This window comes from Myxocyprinus asiaticus, chromosome 33 (genome assembly GCF_019703515.2).
Source record: "Myxocyprinus asiaticus isolate MX2 ecotype Aquarium Trade chromosome 33, UBuf_Myxa_2, whole genome shotgun sequence".
Lineage (NCBI taxonomy): Eukaryota > Metazoa > Chordata > Actinopteri > Cypriniformes > Catostomidae > Myxocyprinus > Myxocyprinus asiaticus.
Window position 1 is genome coordinate 18389487 of NC_059376.1, and position 21625 is coordinate 18411111.

At 36.7% G+C, this 21625-nt stretch overlaps 2 protein-coding genes across 2 annotated transcripts in view; both read right to left on the bottom strand.

Moving 5' to 3' along the window:
* LOC127424131 (serine/threonine-protein kinase ULK1-like) overlaps positions 1-11544 on the bottom strand; it is a 33913-nt gene extending 22369 nt beyond the window's left edge. The window contains exons 1-3 of the mRNA XM_051669054.1: positions 11120-11544; positions 10915-11007; positions 10786-10827 (exon numbers count right to left, since the gene is read on the bottom strand). Of these exons, the coding sequence (XP_051525014.1) occupies positions 10786-10827; positions 10915-11007; positions 11120-11209 (225 nt within the window). The 5' untranslated portion in view covers positions 11210-11544. The remainder of the gene's footprint in view (positions 1-10785; positions 10828-10914; positions 11008-11119) is intronic.
* Positions 11545-16230: 4686 nt separating this feature from the next.
* The window catches only part of LOC127424132 (adhesion G-protein coupled receptor D1-like), a 72850-nt gene continuing 67455 nt past the window's right edge, over positions 16231-21625 (bottom strand). Inside the window, exons 24-25 of the mRNA XM_051669055.1 lie at positions 19008-19100; positions 16231-18866 (exon numbers count right to left, since the gene is read on the bottom strand). Of these exons, the coding sequence (XP_051525015.1) occupies positions 18771-18866; positions 19008-19100 (189 nt within the window). The 3' untranslated portion in view covers positions 16231-18770. The remainder of the gene's footprint in view (positions 18867-19007; positions 19101-21625) is intronic.

Sequence of the window (21625 nt, forward strand, 5' to 3'; positions counted from 1 at the left end):
CGGTAACTAAAGTGGTGGAAAAGGCCCATAACTGATTAATCGGCTGATAGTTTTTAAACTCCAAAGAATGTAAATAAAAAAAATAATGATTCTTAGTCTTTCTTTACTCTGACAGGCACAGACATAGAGGTAACAAGAGTCCAAAATGAATCAAATCCCAGATGTAGATTATTGTTCAATCAAAGTCCTAATAATAATCAGAAAACAGTACGATTTGGTGCAGAATGTGGGACTTTTAACTATAAACAAGCCCGAAAAACACTGGGGACTCTTTAAAATGATGGAATCTTGGCACTGTTACAATGCTCCATATTTAAGTATTAACCAAATTAAGCTTTTTAAAGCCCATATATTTACAAGATGAAGGGTTACATATACACTACCGGTCAAATGTTTTGAAACACTTGCCTGAAATGTTTCTCATGATCTTAAAAATCTTTTGATCTGAAGGTGTATGCTTAAATGTTTGAAATTAGTTTTGTAGACAAAAATATAATTGTGCCACCATATTAATTTATTTCATTATAAAACTAAAATTTTATTACAAAAAAAAAAAGTTTTTGAAATTGATGACTTGGACCAAATAATAAAGAAAAGATGGAAACTCCTTCAATACTGTTTAAAAAGCATCCCAGGGCGTTACCTCAAGAAGTTGGTTGAGAAAATGTCAAGAGTACATGTCTGCAAATTCTAGGCAAAGGGTGACTACTTTAAAGATGCTAAAATATAACACAGTTTTGATTTATTTTGGATTTTATTTAGTCACCACATAATTCCCATAGTTCAATTTATGTTATTCCATAGTTTTGATGACTTTACTATTATTCTAAATGTGAAAAAAAAATTATAATAAAGAATGAGTAAGTGTTTCAAAACTTTTGACCGGTAGTGTGTGTGTGTGTGTGTTTGTGTATATATATATTTACACTCACCAGCCACTTTATTAGGTACACCTGTATACCTACTTATTCATGCAATTATCTAATCAGCTAATCATGTGGCAGTAGTGCAATGCATAAAATCATGCAGATACGGGTCAGGAGATTCAGTTAATGTTCACATCAACCATCAGAAAGGGGAAAAATATGATCTCAGTGATTTGGACCGTGGCATGATAGTTGGTGCCTGACTGGCTGGTTTGAGTATTTCTGTAACTGCTGATCTCCTGGGATTTTCACACGCAATCGTCTCTAAAGTGTTTAGAGAATGGTGCAAAAAGCAAAAAACATCCAGCGAGCAACAGCTCTGTCTGCAAAAATGACTTGTTAATGACAGAGGTCAACGGAGGATGGCCTGACTGGTTTGAGCTGACAGAAAGGCTACGGTATCTCAGACAACACCTCTGTACAATTGTAGTGAGCAGAACAGCATCTCAGAATGCACAACATCTCAAACCTTGAGATGGATGGGGCACAACAGTAGAAGACCATGTTGGGTTCCACTTCTGTCAGCCAAGAACATAAAACTGAGGCTGCATTGGGCCTACCATTTGTGTACCTCAGCAGAAATCCAGATTTGTCAGACCAGGCGATGTTTTTCCAATCGTCTACAGTCCAGTTTTGGTGAGCCAGTGCCCACTGCAGCCTCAGTTTCATGTTCTAAGCTGACAGTAGTGGTATCCGGAGGGGTCTTCTGCTGCTGTAGCCCAACTGCCTCAATGTTAGACGTGTTGTATGTTCAGAAATGCATTTCTACATAGCACTGTTGTAACACAGGTTATTTGGATTACTGTCAACTTCCTGTCAGCTTGGACCAGTCTGGCCATTCTTCTCTGACCTCTGTCATTAACAAGACATTTTTGCCCACAGAACTGCTGCTCGCTGGATGTTTTTTTGTTTTTCGCACCATTCTCTTTACACTCTAGAGACTGTTGCGCATGAAAATCCCAGGAGATCAGCAGTTACAGAAATACTCAAACCAGCCCGTCTGGCACCAACAATCATGACACGGTCCAAATCACTGAGATCATATTTTTTCCCCATTCTGATGGTTGATGTGAACATTAACTGAAGCTCCTGACCTGTATCTGCATGATTTTATATATTACACTGATGCCACACAATTGGCTGATTAGATAATCGCATGAATAAGTAGGTGTACAGGTGTACCTAATAAAGTGTACATTTCACCAGATAAGATTTAATGAGAATAAGGTTTATTACTGTATAAGATATCAAGTTGTAGACACGATGTATGCGTTGACGGGGCACGGTTCCATATAAGCACATTTTTCTTTGCATACCCTGGCTTCAATTAACAACACTTAAAACAAAATATGCATTGAAGTGAGGATTAAAATATGGATGAATATTGTCAATTATGAAAGATTTAGATACAGAAAATCTCCACAAGGTATCAGTGATTGTTTTTATTTCACCTCTGGAGGCTGCTGTTACACTGTAGAACAAAGCTGTTTTAACTGTAGAGTTGTCCAACGCTGGCCACAAAGGAATAAAAAAAACTACCAGCAACTATCAGCATAGATTTTCGACGATAACCGATAGTACCAAAAAGCAAATATTTGCACCAATTAATCGTTGAAAACGTATATATTGTTGTTACTACCTTTACATGGAATGACACTAAATATTACTTAACATTAAAGATTCACAATATTATTGTATCGCGAACCACATATGGATATACTGTAATATTGTTCTGCCAGATCCCGGCTGATTCTCACCCCTAGAAGAATGCACTTAAAAGATGAAGTTCATCTCAAAGCTGTTCCAGAGCGGGTTTGTATACAGGGATAGGGAGAAGAGTTGGATTTCACTGACTAAGCAAAAGTGTCATTTTGTTTGCTATTGTTCAGCTTACAAATGGAACAGCAGCCAGCCACCTGGTGTACATTGTGCACTGTGGATCCACTCCTTGGCTGCTGTCTGCTGAGCAGCCTGGTACCTGGTACAAAAACCCATGACAAACACTGCTAAGGGCTTCTCAGATGTAGATTCACCTGATACTGGATCCAAGTCAAGAGGGGTGGTCCTATGATAGCAGGTTTGCTGAGTATCACATGCTCCTGTGCTGGCTGTGATAAACCGAACATGAATTATTAGTGTGCACTCACTGTGAGGTCATTGTCTAAGGGTATTGGGGTGAGAGGTATAACTGAGTGTGTTTTCAAAGTTACTGTTGAAAAGGCATCATATTGTGCATGCTCATTAGGTCTGGAAAAATTACTTTATAATTTTTTTAATGTTTAATTACTGTTGCTGAAAAACTTAAAACACTGTTTACTCTGTTCTCTATTTAATTACAGGCTCTTGACTAATTCCTTTAAAAGCTTGAAGCAATTTTTACAAGAGACACTGCAGGCCACATTGTTTTAGTTTAAATTGTTAATATATATATATACACACACAGTATATATACAGTTGTGCTCAAAAGTTTGCATATCCTGGCAGAAATTGTGAAATTTTGGCATTGATTTTGAAAATATGACTGATCATGCAAAAAAAAAAAACTGTCTTTTATTTAAGGATACTGATCATATGAAGCCATTTATTGTCACATAGTTTTTTGGCTCCTTTTTAAATCATAATGATAACAGAAATCACCCAAATGGCCCTGATCAAAAGTTTACATACCCTTGAATGTTTGGTCTTGTTACAGACATACAAGGTGACACACACAGGTTTAAATGGTAATTAATTAATTTCCCACACCTGTGGCTTTTTAAATTGCAATAAGTGTCTGTGTATAAATAGTCAATGAGTTTGTTAGCTCTCACGTGGATGCACTGAGCAGGCTAGATACTGAGAAATGGGGAGCAGAAAAGAACTGTCATAAGACCTGCGTAACAAGGTAATGGAACTTTATAAAGATGGAAAAGGATATACAGTTGTGATCAAAAGTTTGCATATCCTGGCTGAAATTATGAAATTTTAAAGTGCTCCTTGAAACAACCACACCGTCTTTTTCCAGAGCAGCCTGTATTTCTCCTGAGGTTACCTGTGGGTTTTTCTTTGTATCCCGAACAATTCTTCTGGCAGTTGTGGCTGAAATCTTTCTTGGTCTACCTGACCTTGGCTTGGTATCAAGAGATCCCCAAATTTTCCACTTCTTAATAAGAGACTGAACAGTACTGACTGGCATTTTCAAGGCTTTGGATATCTTTTTATATCCTTTTCCATCTTTATATAGTTCCATTACCTTGTTACGCAGGTCTTTTGACAGTTCTTTTCTGCTCCCCATGGCTCAGTATCTAGCCTGCTCAGTGCATCGACGTGAGAGCTAACAAACTCATTGACTATTTATACACAGACACAAACATTCAAGGGTATGTAAACTTTTGATCAGGGCCATTTGGGTGATTTCTGTTATCATTATGATTTAAAAAGGAGCCAAACAACTATATGATAATAAATGGCTTCATATGATCACTATCCTTAAATAAAAGACATTTTTTCAAAAGACAAACAGATCATTTTTTGCATGATCAGTCATATTTTCAAAATCAATGCCAAAATTTCACAATTTCTGCCAGAGTATGCAAACTTTTGAGCACAACTGTAAAAAGATATCCAAAGCCTTGAAAATGCCAGTCAGTACTGTTCAATCACTTATTAAGAAGTGGAAAATTTGGGGATCTCTTGATACCAAGCCAAGGTCAGGTAGACCAAGAAAGATTTCAGCCACAACTGCCAGAAGAATTGTTTGGGATACAAAGAAAAACCCACAGGTAACCTCAGGAGAAATACAGGCTGCTCTGGAAAAAGACGGTGTGGTTGTTTCAAGGAGCACAATATGACGATACTTGAACAAAAATGAGCTGCATGGTCGAGTTGCCAGAAAGAAGCTTTACTGCGCCAATGCCACAAAAAAGCCCGGTTACAACATGCCCGACAACACCTTGACATGCCTCACAGCTTCTGGCACACTGTAATTTGGAGAGACGAGACCAAAATAGAGCTTTATGGTCACAACCATAAGCGCTATGTTTGGAGAGGGGTCAACAAGGTCTATAGTGAAAAGAATACCATCCCCACTGTGAAGCATGGTGGTGGCTCACTGATGTTTTGGGGGGGGTGAGCTCTATAGGCACGGGGAATCTTGTGAAAATTGATGGTAAGGTGAATGCAGCATGTTATCAGAAAATACTGGCAGACAATTTGCATTCTTCTGCATGAAAGCTGCGCATGGGACGCTCTTGGACATTCCAGCATGACAGTGACCCTAAGCACAAGGCCAAGTTGACTCTCCAGTGGTTACAGCAGAAAAAGGTGAAGGTTCTGGAGTGGCCATCACAGTCTCCTGACCTTAATATCATCGAGCCACTCTGGGGAGATCTCAAACGTGCGGTTCATGCAAGACAACCAAAGACTTTGCATGACCTGGAGGCATTTTGCCAATTCGAATGGGCAGCTATACCACCTGCAAGAATTTGGGGCCTCATAGACCACTATTACAAAAGACTGCATGCTGTCATTGATGCTAAAGGGGGCAATACACAGTAATAAGAACTAAGGGTATGCAGACTTTTGAACAGGGGTCATTTAATTTTTTTCATTGTTGCCATGTTTTGTTTTATGATTGTGGCATTCTGTTATAACCTACAGTTAAATATGAATCCCATAAGAAATAAAATAAATGTATTTTGCCTGCTCACTCATGTTTTCTTTAAAAGTGGTACATACTGTATATTACCAATTCTCCAAGGGTATGCAAACTTTTGAGCACAACTGTGTGTATATATATATATATATATATATATATATATATATATTTTAATAGTAAAATAACAGTGTTTTATTGCATATTTGTCTACCAGTGCAAAACTAAGCTGACACCGTTAATGAAGCTTTTTCCCGCTCATTTTGCTTTTTACTTAGCATGTGAGAAACAGGCTAAATCGTTTCATTTATTTTTTTATGCACTTTTTTAACAGAATTATTTTTATTTTGCAATAATAACAAGGTGCTGTTTAGTTTATGTATTTGTTGCACCCTCTTGTGGATTTAGGACATCTTAAATGTATATATTTCATTTACAGCTTTATTGCATTTTTGCATAGACTGAAGTAGAGAACATTTTGTCAGAACCTCTAGTACATGTTACTTTGTTTAGTACCCTTATGTCCAGGTTTTGTAAATCACATACACATTTTTTTCTTCTTCAGAATCGTGCAGCTCTAAGTAAACCTGTTACACTTGCTCAACGGCACAATAGTGCAAAATCGAATGTGTAACGATTGAGTTCCCAGTCCAGTTACTTAAACTCTAAGTTTAAGCTTAATCTCCACCCCACCTGAGACAGCCACCTATCATCATCAACATCTTAAATGCCCCTATTCATTCAATAGTCACCACTGACTTGCATTGTATGGACCTACAGAGCTGAGATATTCTTTTAAAAATATTTGTTTGCATTCTACAGAAGAAAGAAAGTCAAACACATCTGGGATGGCATGAGGGTGAGTAAATGATAAAATAATTGTCATTTTTGGGTGAACTATTCCTTTAATCTATAGGTGATTACCATCCCACACCACCTGGGATAGCCACCTGTCATCAGATCAACAGCTTGACTGCCTCTATTCATTAAGATACAACCGATAAGGGTATTCTACACCAGCCAGTGTCTGTTCTGCATGCAAATCATAGAGACAGTCGGTTGAAAGAGCGTGCTGGGCTGGCAAGTGCTGGCTAATGCAAACACAGGTCTCAGGTGTAAACTTTCATGGACATACAAACATACATCTGTTGTGACTGTATTGCGTTTCTTGAGCCGATTTGTTTTTAATTTTTATCACTATGGGATATGGGAGTCAATTTCAGAAGGTTTTTTGATCATCTTTTGGGCCTTTCTGTGCATTATTAAACATTTATTTGACCAATTTAGTCAACTGGAGATGCTTCATCTGTATTAGACACGTGCCTCACAAAATCTTTTCAAAAAGTGGTGGGAACCAAATTGGCCATGGCAGAACATGGACATGTCCCACCAGTCCCTCTCATAGATTATGCATATGAGCGTGACCACTCTTATGAGTCTGTTCTTTTTAGTGAATCATGAACTTACTGAACTGCAAGTCACTTCATTTTGTCCATGTGAACCATGAATTGTTTCAATACTGAATGCTCATGGGACTTAAATCAGTAATTACCCAACTGGATGGTTGTTGATATGACAATCTGTAGTTAATAAAACACATTATGAGTTGTGTTGTATTTTCTAAAAACTGGTCAATAAAATATTTTTATTATATTGTATTAAAAAGTCTGTGTAAACAACTTTTGTAAGTTGCTGAGGGCAGTAAATCCAATAATACTCATATTTCCATCTTTGGTTGTTCCTGTACATTTTAAGGAGTTTGATTTGGTAACTTAAGCTATTCCATCAGCCCTTATTTAACTTATAAAGTGATCTATGCCATAATCCCTCAATAGTTATTACACCCAAATTGATGTTAAATGGTACTGAATTCACTGGGGAAAATTGTAATAAACATTTTCGAATCATTTTTCAAAAACAAAATAGAATCTCGGCAAGAGGAATTTTTTGGGGGAATCTTCTTATTGCCAATATTAAATGGAAGAATGACTGGTCATTGTATTACAAAATTGTGTATTAAAAAAAAGGAATGGAAATAAATGTAAACATTTTACACACCATCTACTCTGTCAAGTCTTTGGCACATTTATTTTATGACTGGACTATGTTTTTTGGACCGAATTGGAAAATTATAGTGAATGTTAATTATTATTTTACATTGCAAGACATCATTTTACTTTATGAAAATAAGGAAGATAAGGGTCTTAAAATGTATTGTTAACCTTTTTATTTTGTAAACCATTTTTTATTCATAAGCAGAAATGTGCACAATTTTACCCAACTGTCTGGCACCAAAAAAAATGTCCTTGTAGATTTTGAAAACTTTTTGCATTCTTCTAGGCTTAAATCACAAAAAGTCCAGAGCTTTTGTAAGGTACTATAATAATATGTACACAAAACCCCTCTGAGTAATGTCAATTTATGGTTTGAATGTTACACAGTGTTTGCCGCAAACAGTCCTGCATGAAAATGCAATTGAATTCTCGTGAACGGGCTTGACAAGCGGAGGCGTCTCCATTTAGCCGCCTGGCACCTCTTTCCCTATCCCAAAATGAATAAGGAACTCATGGTTACTACATCCTGTGTTTCCACCTTTACATGCTACTAATAGACAGTTTTTCATTCTATGAACCTGCTCGATTAAAACCTGGATCGTTTCTGCCTGCACATGACATTTCATCTGTAATTACTGGTTTCAGATTTCACGATGCATTGTAATTGTGAGGTAGAGTCGTAATCGAATCGTTGTCAGAGCGAATCGTCACACCCTAAATGCTATGCTTCTGTAATTATATACATGTTTAGGTACATTTATCTGTTCAGTGTTTCCCCTATATGCATTCAGTAGCGGCGCACCACAGCTGCTAAATTATGAGCGTCGCTGCTGAGATTTTACATGGTTCATTTTTATTCTTTATGCAACGTAATGCTTGCTCGCCCCAGTCAGCTGCACACTTTTTACACAACGCGCATTTGAATATGGCTGGTATGAAATGAACGGGGCCCCACCAGGGCCATCCTTAGGGTGGTGCAATCGCACCAGGCTCCGCGGCGATTGGTTCTACTGCCCCCACCCCCTGGTGCAACAGGTGTGGTCCCCCCTGAGATCGCTATCGCGGGGGGCCCTGGCTGCAAACACTACCGAAAGGGACAAGATCCCCCAACCCCCACCCCTGGTCCGATGGCAAGAGGTCCTGCATCATCGACATTGCCATAGGCCCCGCCCTTTACTAGAGATGGCCCTGGACCCCACCACAAACACAAATACTCTCATATACTCACAGTAACATCGCCATATAGCAGTCCAACATGAGTGTGTCCTGCAACTAAGAAGCAGGATACCAGCAGGGCCTGAAATTCGGCGCGGGATTGCGGGCACTACGTGTAAATTTAATAATCTCCGCTTGTTCCACGTTCATAATGAGAGGAATTCCCACACACCTTTATTCACTTTAACATGTAGCTGAGCATTGGTAAACCAATCCATACAGATGAACAAATCAAATCAATAATTTTGTGTTTGTATTAAACTGTAATTCCAGAATAGTAAATTAGCTCTTCTGCGTCCCTCATTCTCTCCATTTCTCATGCAGCTCACTGAACGCTTGATGACTTTAGCGTAAGCGTGCACAGTGAGGAAGTCACATTTTACTGAACTTAAGATTCAACATGGAATGGCACTGTACCGCATCTCTCTGTATGTGGGCGATGCACTAAATATATCGCTCCTGTTTATAATCACATTTATGATTTTCTTTCTACAGTGGAACTCAAAAGGAGATGTTAGGAAGAATGTTAGTTTCAGTCACCATTTACTTTTATTGTATGGAGAAAACAAATATGTAGTGACAGTGCATGGTGACTGGAACTAACATTCTGCCTAACATCACCTTTTGTGTTTAATGGAAGAGAAAAATTCATACAGACTAAAAGGAATAATTCACCCAAAAATGAAAATTCTCTCATCATTTACTCACCCTCATGCCAGCCCAGATGTGTATGACTTTCTTTCATCTGCAGAACTCAAATGAAGATATTTAGAAGAATATTTCAGCTCTTTTGGTCCATACAATGCAAGTGAATTGGTGCCAAAATTCTGAATCTCAAAAAATCACATAAATCAGCATAAAAGTAATCCATAAGACTCCAGCGGTTAAACCTATTTCTTCAGAAGCTATATGATAGGTGTTGGTGAGAAACAGATACATTTCACATTCTTCTTCTTGTGGTTTTGATGATTCACATTCTTCATGCATACCGCCCCCCTACTGGGCAGGGAGGGGAATTTCAAGCAAAAAATTGACTTAAATATTGATCTGTTTCTCACCCACACCTATCATATTTCTTCTGAAGACATGGATTAAAACACTGGAGTCATATGGATTACTTTTATAATGCCTTTATATGCTTTTTGGAGATTCAAAATGTTGCCACCCATTCACTTGTATTGTGAGGACCTACAGAACTGAAATATTCTTCTAAAAAACATAATTTGTGTTCTGCAGAAGAAAGAAAGTCATACACATCTGGAATGGCATAAGGGTGAGTAAATGATGAGATCATTTTCATTTTTGGGTGAACTATCCCTTTAAGGGTGAGTAATGATGACAGAAATTTCATTTAGGAATGAACTGCCCTTTAACTCCCTGTTAAAATATTTGTTAAAGGTATCTGCCAAGAACAACATAAATGTAATTCGGCACATGATTGCATCAACACTTACTGGGGAAACAAGTGACTGAAGCAGAGGACCATAATTAGGCTATATACTTTAAAAATCAATCCAACTGAAATAAATAAATAAATACATGTTTTAGAACAGCACCGCTGCTGAAAAAAAAAAAATCCTAGGGGAAACACTGCTGCTAAAATAAAAATAAAACAAATCTGTGATTGTCTGTTTAAACTGTTGCTGATGAAAGAGGCTGCAAATTTAAAGCATTATTAGCATGTCTTTCAGCACACCCAACCCTTGGGTGACTGTCCAAAACCCTCCAGCTGTGTGTGACGTAATGGGCGGGGTTTTACTTTTAACCAATCAAATGCAGGGAACTGCGCCCATAATGTCAACACTGAGCCATGCGATATTCAGAGCTAAAAATAGCTTCAGTAACATTACCAACCTCTACCTTTCGCAAGATTACAAACCTAAAATACATATTAGGCTAAACCCTCTCCTCATGAATAAATAAACCCCCCTGAGACATAACAAACAGCGAGACATACCTGAAAGTCCAGTAAACTGACGATGTTGTCGTGTTTCAGCTCCTGACGAAAACACAAACACAGGTCCGTCATCGCGCGCTGTACATGATTTAACCGAGTACGACTCGTTGTGTAACAAAATAATCTCACCTTTAATATCTTGATCTCCTTTCCTAAGATCGACTGTGATTTGGCAAGATTTTTCTTATTAATGCACTTCACCGCGACTTCAAAATCATGTTTCTGCAGATAAAGAGAAAGTTTTACTTCAAGATAAAATGATAATGACGCACTTACATACAATCACTCTTAAGATGCTAATTATATTACGTTTATTATGAACTGTAAACTTTACCTGTGTATGTCTTCCTCTGAACACCACCGCGAAAGCGCCGTGTCCGATCAAGTCTTTCCTGTTAAACTCGAATTTTCCGACGATTTCCATCGCGTGAAACAGTTTAAAAGTCCACAGGTAAGATCATGTTAGGATTACAGCACCCGGTCGATCGCTTCCCATGAGCTGTCTGGCACCCAAACTATCCGCAAGTATAGTCATGATTGCTACTGCGATCTTGCTACCTTCTCGTTAATAAAAACAAAGGCGCTGACATCATGATGACACTATTTTAAAATAGTACCTTGTTGTTCAAAAGTTTGTCATCCGCAACCACTAGCCGGGACACTTAATAAAGTGTACTAAATTGGATTGTGCGTTTATTAAACGCAGACAGTCGCTAGCGACGCCTCACAGCCGTTTACTGCGCTGTTCCGGTCACTTTCCAAAGCTTGAAACGTTGTGTGCACATCACACGCATGCGCACTACCAAAGGCTTGTGGCTTGAGATGCGCACGCGCATTAGCGTGTTCTAAACAGGAGTCTTCAAACTTTTTGATGCCAAGGACCCCCACATTTGAGGATCTCCTGTGTATTTTAAAGACTTCTTGTTTGCAGAATTAAATAGTTGACTTTTATATTGTTATTGTAGTAAGGAAAAAATAAATTCGTGAAATATTATCTGGAAAATATTTACTTCTTAAGTTGAGTGCATCTTTCTTCTGCTGGATTTTCAATTCAATTTAATAATAATAATAATAAAATATATATATATTATAGTATTAGATAGTGCTCTGCAAAATTTTAGCCAGGTGTGAAAATGTTGCATAGTGAGGATGTCTTTAAAAATAATGTAATTGTTTTCATTTATCAATTAATGTCACACAAAGTCCAGTAGACATAAAAATAGGCTAAATCAATTTTTAGTGTGACCACCTTTGCCTTCAAAACAGCACCAATTCTCCTAGGTACACCTGGACAGTTTTTCTTGGTTGCTGGCAGATAGGATGTACTAAGCTTCTTGGAGTCTTAATTGCTTCTGTCTCTTTATGTAACTGACTCAATGATGCTGAGATGCAGGCTCTGTGAGGGCCATACCATCTGTTGTAGGGCTCCTTGTTCCTCTTTTATTCAATTCTATTTGCAAACAGAATGTTGCAATCTAAATTTGACATTTCCTATTCATAAACTAAAAGCAGAATTTAAAAAATAATAGTTTTAAGACATTTAAAAAAAATTGTATGCGCCTAAAACTTTTGCACAGAAATGTATTATACATAATATAATAATCATTTATTTTAAATATTTATGTTTTGTGAAAAGTGTTATTTAAATACATTTGTAAAGTATACAATAAAACAATAACTATTGTTTCAAAGCAGCTTTACGGAGAATCATGAATTACAACCCTGATTTCTTACAAATAATATTTTTGTTTCATAATATACAGTATGAAATATGCCAATGTATTTTTATTTTGGTTTATATTTCTTACTGTGGCTGTCTACACAATAAAGTAATTGTGATTAATCTAATGATTTCAGAATGAAAGGGTAATAATGTCAAATAATGTCAACATTTGTCCATTTTTTCTTTCCTCTAAAATTTTCTTCAGACCCCCTAGCACCCCCTTTGTGGCTTCCTGGGGGTCCCTGGACCCCAGTTTGAAAACCCCTTTTCAAAATTAAAGATTTCAGTAAAAAAAAAAAAAAAAAAAGTGACTTGATATTATTGACTTTCCTTCTGTTTCTCCCAGAGACCCCAAATGCTGTATGTGAAATAAATAAATAAATAAATAAATATACTGGCATGAGTGTACTTCATCTTTTCAACCTGGGGCCCATGAAACCCCAACAGAAGGTTTGTCATAGAGAGTTTTTAAATCAATTTGAAATCCTGTTCATAATCATTTCACATACAGAGAAAGTTATGTTTTTGAGCCATTTAAAGGGTTTTTCTAGCAAAACAAAGTTTCTTTAACCAGAACAAGGTACTCATTCACATACATGACAACACGTAATACATAACCTAACAATATCTATTTCGTGTTAAAGAGATAGTTCACCCAAAAATTAAAGGTGCACTCAGTAACATTTTGTTTGTGTCATCTTGGACTTACAGTGACACCTAGTGATGTGGATGCAGTATCATTCAAAACCAATAGTTTTCAGTTACAGATGCCATTGTAAAAATTCACTATTCACAATCTGCCATGATTAATTTAATCCAAGAGTGAAAGTGTCCAATAACAAAACAGTTACTGAGATTAAGCGAGTAGTATTCAGCTGGTCATGTGATTCTAAAATGGCAGCCCCCATGATGGTGCCCCTGTCCCATGTATAATAAAACAGCTTTTATAAGATTACTGATATGACTAGAGTCCTTATCTCATGTGAGTGGTCATGATTTTATACATATGTTTCAAAATTACAATTCATTTCTTTAGGAGTAAAACTTTTTTAATGGGGAAAAAAATTACGGAGTGCACCTTTAAATTTATTTGATCATTATTTACTCACCTTCATGTCGTTCTAAACCCATCACCATTCACTTTAATTGTTTTGAAAAAATGCAATGAAAGTCAAAGGTGACTAAATATTCTCTATCTGCCTTGTACAAAATGTACACACTTTACATACAGAGCAGGATAAAGTCAAGAGATTACATACATTTAGCACATTATCTTACTTGTAACACTAAGCATGGACCTGAACAAAACAGATGTTCACCAGACATGTATTGCCCTCTTGTGGTAAAATAACCTTGTTACATACTGTATGTAAACATTAATCTCGTGGTTGAATTAATCTTGCTTGCCAGCCCATAATGCAGTATTCAGTTGAATACATCACATAATACAATGCAATATATATATATATATATATATATATATATATATATATATATATATATATATATATATATATATATAATTATTAAAAGCATTATTAAAAGTCTTTGGGCAGTTATGCAAAATATCCAAACAGTGTGACAACGGCATTTGGGACATTCAAATTTGCAACGTCTCTAAACAATCCAGCCAATGTGAAGTTAGTAAGTATGTTCGACTGATGGAACATCTGATGGAAGAGACTGAGCAGAGAGAAAGCAGAACAGCTGCACCAGTTTTTGCTTGGATGAATACGTATAGCATAAAAACAAAACAAAAAACAAAATAGATTTCAGATAAAAGTTTATTTTGGCTGAAATTATATTATGGCTGCAGTTTCAAAACCTCCATAAGGGGTTTATTAAAAAGATACAGCATGCCCAATGATCTGCGTGTTTGAAAAATCACAGTTGCTGGAATACTTTCCATTGCTTCTTCACCAAATCACATTTTGGACTTCAGGCCATTGTCATCCCTTTTGAATGTCACTTACTGGCTTAGATCACCCTGTTCAATGTCTTGAATTAATAAATGCATTGTCTAAACACTCTGCCTTTGTTACTGTGTCATTCACAATATTAAATTCAACATATTTGGCAGTTAACCACCTCCACCCAAGGGCAGACTGGCCGTCGGGAGCGCCGGGCGTTTTCCCGGTGGGCCACTGGGTAATTTGTCCCACCCTACAGGCAGCCGACCATGGGCTCCAACATGCCCATGCGGACCCCTTTACAGAGTGAACATAAGGTAAGACAATACAATGGCTTTTGTTTTAAAAAACTGAATATACTTTTATTTTGAAATTATTTACACATCGTAGCATATATCTGTAAGTGCGGGTTAACACTGTACCTCACCTGGACCTCATTATTTGACATAAAAAAATCACAATAATGGTCACAACCAAAGACAACATATTAAGTATAAGATGAGCTCTGAATAATCACAAAATGACAAATAACTGCAAATTACATCAAATACAATAACAGCAGCATATATAAAATCTGTAAACAGTAAAGCTATGAGCAGTACATAGTCATTTGCATAATTTATTCATTCCGCAAAGCATTACTGGGAGCTGAAGTGTGGCTTGCTGAATAATGCTCACGCCTGATAAAAATGCAGAAAATAAGTCATGAAAAATACTACTTTTTGGCTGTTTGAGTCTTTGTTTAAAGTAAAGCAGAAACAGCACTTGTCAAAGCATTGGGCTTTTCACTTTTTTCCAGAATAACCTGGGGAAGGAATTTAAGCACCGCAGATATAAAAACGCAACAAACTCACATAGAGTGAAAATATTAGCAATTAATCTGCAAAATAAGAGGTATGTTTATTTTGTTTTACATATATTTATATTTGTTTATATTTATATATGTACATATTCTGGCCAACTTTGTTTTCAATGATTTTTTTAAATAAACATTTACGCATAGTTATGTGAGTAATTGACATTAAATTTTAAGCATTGTCATCAGTGTCCTGCTGTGACACTTTCTTCATTTATTTTAAACAACATTTTATGATCTTGTATAGCTATACAGTATATATAGTACATATATAATATATTATTATTATACTATATATTCATATTCACTAAGACAATAGTTTATTTGCACTTCTAGAAAGAAGTTGAAAGGTGATTAAGATCTTTAAAAACTTTGAAGAAATGCTGACTTGTCACAGCACATAAAATACACACTTTCCTTTATGTACATTTTAACCTAACATCTGTATGTTGGGAAATAAGTTTTTGGACATGTTATTTGTCTGAGCTATAAAGTGTTTATTTTAATGCTTTCTCTAAATGTTTTAAAGTTATAAACATTTTTGCACTGTGGGGCACGTTGTCATGACTAGCAGTCATTAGAAATGTTTTTTCAACACAAAAATGTTAAATTGAGCCTGAAAATCTAACCAGTGAGCCAGTGCATTTCATTCATAAGTGATTATCTCTATACCCTGTTTATTTTCCACTGTGAGAGTTTTGTAGGGCTGAAATGTGTAATAAAACAGGCTGAACTCACATTTGAAGTCATCATTTTTATTGAAAATTCTGTTTGTAACGATCATACTGCGTGATCATCATTGTATTAAATTTGAAGTGCCTTGTGAAGTCATTAATTATGTAGTTTGGAGTGCAGAATGGTTTCTCATCACAAAACCTGACGTATAACAACCGTCGCACACAACAAATGACGGACCCCCCCCCCCCCTTCTGATTTTAATCAGTTTTAATGTGTTTTTGTCCAGTTCAGACTACAAAAACCTAAACGAATTTGAGTGACTGTGTCCAAAAAAAAAAAAATGTCAGCCTGTGTGAATATTGCCATGAGACATTGACCGGTTAAGACATTTTAAATGTGTGAACAGGGGTATCACTAACTATGATGCGCCATGATGACATCTCCTGGAGGACAAACGTCATTCTGTCCAATCCCGTCTTGGCAAAAGTTAACAAAACATAATGAGAATCTTGTTCTGTCCACCCGGTCTCTGTATATATTTTTCATTCTGACAACTGTCCATTTCTTTAGAAATCCTTTTTTTTTTTAAATTGTTTTATAGTAAATCCTAATGAAGGATTCACAGTGTAACACATAAGCAGAGAACAGAAGTAAAAAGCAAATCAACGTCCATTGCATACCTCTGTCCTCATTGTGAATAAGTAGTCAGGATCATGTTATGTTTGATATGTGATCTGGATGTTAGGAGTTTCATATCATGCAAAATGATGTGAGAAATTAAAAGTGCCCATTAGTATTCAGATCTTAATGAAACTCTTATGACACTGACATGTAGGAATAAAGGACTTAAAAATATGTACAACCCATGTATGCTATATGTTTTTTTAGACCTTAATAAAGGCTGTGCTTTAGCATATTAAATGTGTAAAACAGACCTCATTTGAATGATAAAACAGAATAGAAATCAATAGAACAGAATTAAGAGAATAAAAACTTCACAGAAAGTGTCCTCACATTATAAAAATTAGGAACAACACTCTTTACTGAACTTTTTTTAAAAGAGGAAGTGCCTGAGATCTATAAAGGCAATTTCTATTTAAACATCATCTCAGTACACTGCTAAGGCCATTTGTGTGCTGAAATTATGCTGATGCAAAAAGTCCAATCATAACTGTTGAAAAATTATCCCCCTGCTACAAATAACTTGAGGCCAGAATAACCATGTCACCATTTTTTACAGAGGAAAAAAAATATATATATCACATGAGTGGGTTAAACATAAATATAATCAAAAGTCCTGTGATTAAAACAATTAAACATAAAAACAATTATTTCTCAAAATGAATAACAATTGGACAAGTGCATTTGGCCTTTAAATATTCATTTGGGAGAAAATCTCTACCCTGTTCTCCTTTTAAATTACTCATTTTTTTGTGATCTTTTAGTGGGGACTTGAACTGCTGGTGATAAACCAAAGTTCCCGTAGCAACAAACCCCCAGCCATAAGCAAGCATACATGACATCCACACAAAAAGCTCTGGAAAACACGTCATTCTCGCAAGATCCACACATCTCCCACCGCTTGTGTGTTCGTTTATTAAATATTTTGCCTAATTTGATAATTTCATCAATAAGAGTGCAATACTCCCAGCTCTGTTTAACACATTTCAGTATGTTTAAATCCATTCAACAGAAAAAATGAATACTGCATACTGCAGCAAATGCAAAAAAGTCTGAAGATTGCATATGGACCTTCTATGAAGTCAGAAACAACAGCTGATTAAGTATTGGTATTCCAATTTCCAATAACGCAAAAGGAATGTCTTTCAGGCAGTGTCAAAGTCTTGCTGGAACATGATGACATCAATAATTTAAAATGTATATATCACACTATTGTAATAGTCGGACCCATCTTGGTACCAATAAATACTGTATGACTGTGACAGCACATTCACATATACATTTTGCTCTGTGTGTCGCATACTGGCTTTGGAGCATTTAATCTCATAAATTTTCTGCCTTTATGAAATACATCAAGAAACTAGTTATGTACAATACTAGATAAAAATAAAGTGAAAAGGGTCAAACTAATGAAGAAAAACTCAGTCATTCTGTCTGCACAATAACATACTCTATTGTTTTTCTCTTCCAGGTCTGGGATGGAAAATGAGCCCCTAGCCCCTGAATAGTAATCAAAAGCAATTGCATTATAGCTGCAGTGCCAGATGAAAAGGAACTGATACAAGTTGTAATTGCGGCATGAGCGCCATTTCACTCTAGCCTCTTGCAAAGACTATCTCGCTAAAGTTGGAAATTTTAGATTGTACTTCATGAATAGACCCTTTAAAGGAAGGCCAAAACAGTGGTCCAAATGTAGCACAGGGCTAGTATGTGGTCCAAATAATCAGAGCAAGAAAACACTGTTAAAGTACAGGTATCTTATGAGAATCTCTTTTCCGTGAGAGTTAGTACGTCTTCAGTTAGTACAACTAATTCAGGTTCCTTGGCAGGCCACATTATAAGAAAACACAGAAGACGTCAAGAACTCCTTTTTCCCAACAACGGGCCTTGTGTCTTCATCCATCTTTTGTCATTTTAGAGAGATCATCAGCAGAAGAACATGATATCAGAGAACTTTGTGTTGTGAGCTGCATGAGTTCATTGCTTTTTCGCCATTTGGTCTTTTGAAAATCTGTTGATATTTCATATTATATAGAGCCATAATAAAGAAACATATTCTACAGGAAATGCTACTGCGTTGTCCTCTTGCTGTCTTTGGATCAGTAGCCACTTACAAGCAAATGTAGATCCATCACTCTTATACTGCTGACAAATCTATGCGGTTGGCTGAGTTGGTGCTTTTGTCCCATGTGTTCATCTTTGTGGGAGTCACACTTCCCTTGTTGCCATTCATCTGTGAAACAAAACAAGCAAAGACAGTAAATGGGGCATTAATATACGCTTTGGACTTCCAAAATCTTTGTTCATGAACACTGCAAATGTAAATATGAAAATATGAACTGGGCTTCTTTAACCGTCAAAGGAAATTACTTACAATATCTGAGTTGAAAGGTTTGACATTGATGTTGCGGATAGAGCTGCTGGTTAAAGTCCACACTTGGGTTTTGTGTTTGAAAGCAGCCCTCACCTGTACAAGACAACATGACCTTGAGTGCCTTTTAAAGGTATACAATTGCAGTCTCTAGGCATGATCATGATTTCAAGCTCGATTACACTTCCTAGTAATTGACGAAGGCACAGATCGCTAGATGGCGCTAGGAAGTGTAATAAAGCTTGAAATCACAATCACCAAGGAGACTGCTTATGTCAATAGTTATAGTGAAAAGTTTATAGTGTAGTCTTGTTAGAGTTATATTTTGGTCTGTTCTCATCCAAAATCATTTGGATCACTTCAGAAGACATGGATAAAATTGCTGGAGTAGTATGAATTACTTTTATGCTGCCTTTATGTGCTTTTTGGAGCTTCAAAGTTTTGGTCACCAATCACTAGCATTGTATGGACCTACAGAGCTGAAAATCTTTGTGTTCTACAGAAAAAAGTCATACACATCTGTGATGGCATGAGGGTGAGTAAATTATGAGAGAATTTTCATTTTTTTGGGTGAATTTTATTAACCGTTTTATTAAATGGTTACTTCATAATAAAATATTTAGGACACATCAGTTTATGAACATTTTAAGTTCAGCAAATTCAGCTTCAGTTAAGTGGCATCCTTCCCCTAAAATATAGTATCTGACCTAGTTCAGGGTTAATAGTTGACCTGTATGGGTGGCCTCTAAAGCTATTATCAGTGCAGGCCCTACCTATTAAGCGACATATGCGGCTGCATAAGGCCCCCGCACCCACCAGTGCCCCCCTATCACAGGTTCAGTATAGCCAAATAATTATTTGAAATAAGTTTAAATGTCACTGGGCACGCAGCCCAGCTATATGCATGCAAACAGTCCAATGGAACCTGTCAAAACTGTTAAAAATATTATATTTGCTCTGAAGAAAAGATGTGGAGAGATAAGTATGTAAATTTGACAATCTCCAACCTGAGATCTGATGTGGCGACTTTAGAAAGACAGTTGGTTAGTTGTGTGGTTGATCCAGGTTCAAGTCCACCTTTTGCAAGTTTCACTATTCTCCCCTTATTGGTCCATGTAATCGAGAACAGACAGTACATGCCATCGGAAAGTCATTTATTTTAAATAAATATTAACACAAAAGGTGTAAATAAAGTGTCCAAGGGGAGTGTGATATCACAAAGTAAACGCGGTGTGTTCTTGTCATGAATGGGGGCTCACTAAAGGTTGGGCAGTGCAGAGACGGGGGTAGGCAGGTGCACGGATGCCTTTCCCAGTCTGTAAAGTGTGGTTGGCGGCTTTTTCTAGCGGCTCGGCATCTAATGGGCCGGAATGCGAGGGTTGCAGTAACCTGTTTCTTGGACCTGAAGAGACTGCTCTCTCTAAAGCCTCGCACAGCATTTGAAGACAAGAGTGACGAGGTACAATTATTACATGACACATCAGGTATGTTTCATCCCGCTGCCAGCGATGTAGTTAAGCTCCATCACAATACTTATTAGATTAAATGGTAACACTTTATTTTGATGGTCCCAAGCAGATATTTAACTGACTATAAGTGACTTATTAGTGACTTATCAACTAGCTTGCTATAGCTAGTAAACAGTGTTTCAACAAACATTCAGTAAACTTTCAATAGCCTGTATAACAGCAGCAAAATAACAGCTTATCGACTGACTTGCTATAGCTAGAAAACAGTGTTTCAACAAACATTCAGTAGTCTTTCAGTAGCCTGTATATAGATCTCTATTAATGACCTTTTAATGAACTGATGCTCTCAACAATAATGTAAGTAGGTATTTTGTATTTTGGATAACCAATCAGCATCAAGGACCGGAACATCTCATTATATAATTTACAATTAAAAATGCAGTGTTCTTTCCTTTTAATCTGCAACAGAGGAGATTTAAGAGATACTTTCAAACCAGTGAAATGCATTATATTATTAGGAGTGGTGGTGGTGTAGTGGACTAAAGCACTGAACTGATAAGCAAAAGGTTGTTGGTTCAATCCCCACAGCCACCACCATTGTGTCCTTGAGCAAGGCACTTAACTCCAGGTTACTCCAGGGGGATTGTCCCTGTAATCAGGGCACTGGCTTTGGATAAAAGCATCTGCCAAATGCATAAATGTAAATATTATGGTTGGAGTTTACAGGTGCATTAAAATGCAGTATCAATCCTCACCACTAGATGGTGCTTTGACCATTCATCATTCATATACACTGGTGGCCAAATGTTTGGAATAATGGACAGATTTTGCACTTATGGAAAGAAATTGGTACTTTAATTCACCAAAGTGGCATTCAACTAATCACAAAGTATAGTCAGGACATTACTGATGAAAAAACAGCACCATCACTATTTGAAAAAAGTCATTTTTGATCAAATCTAGACAGGCCCCATTTCCAGCAGCCATCACTCCAACACCTTATCCTTGAGTAATCATGCTAAATTGCTAATTTGGTTCTAGAAAATCACTTGCCATTATATCAAACACAGCTGATAGCTATTTGGTTCATTAAATGAAGCTTAACAATGTCTTTGTGACTGGCATGTCCTAAGGTCAATATTGGGTCAAAAA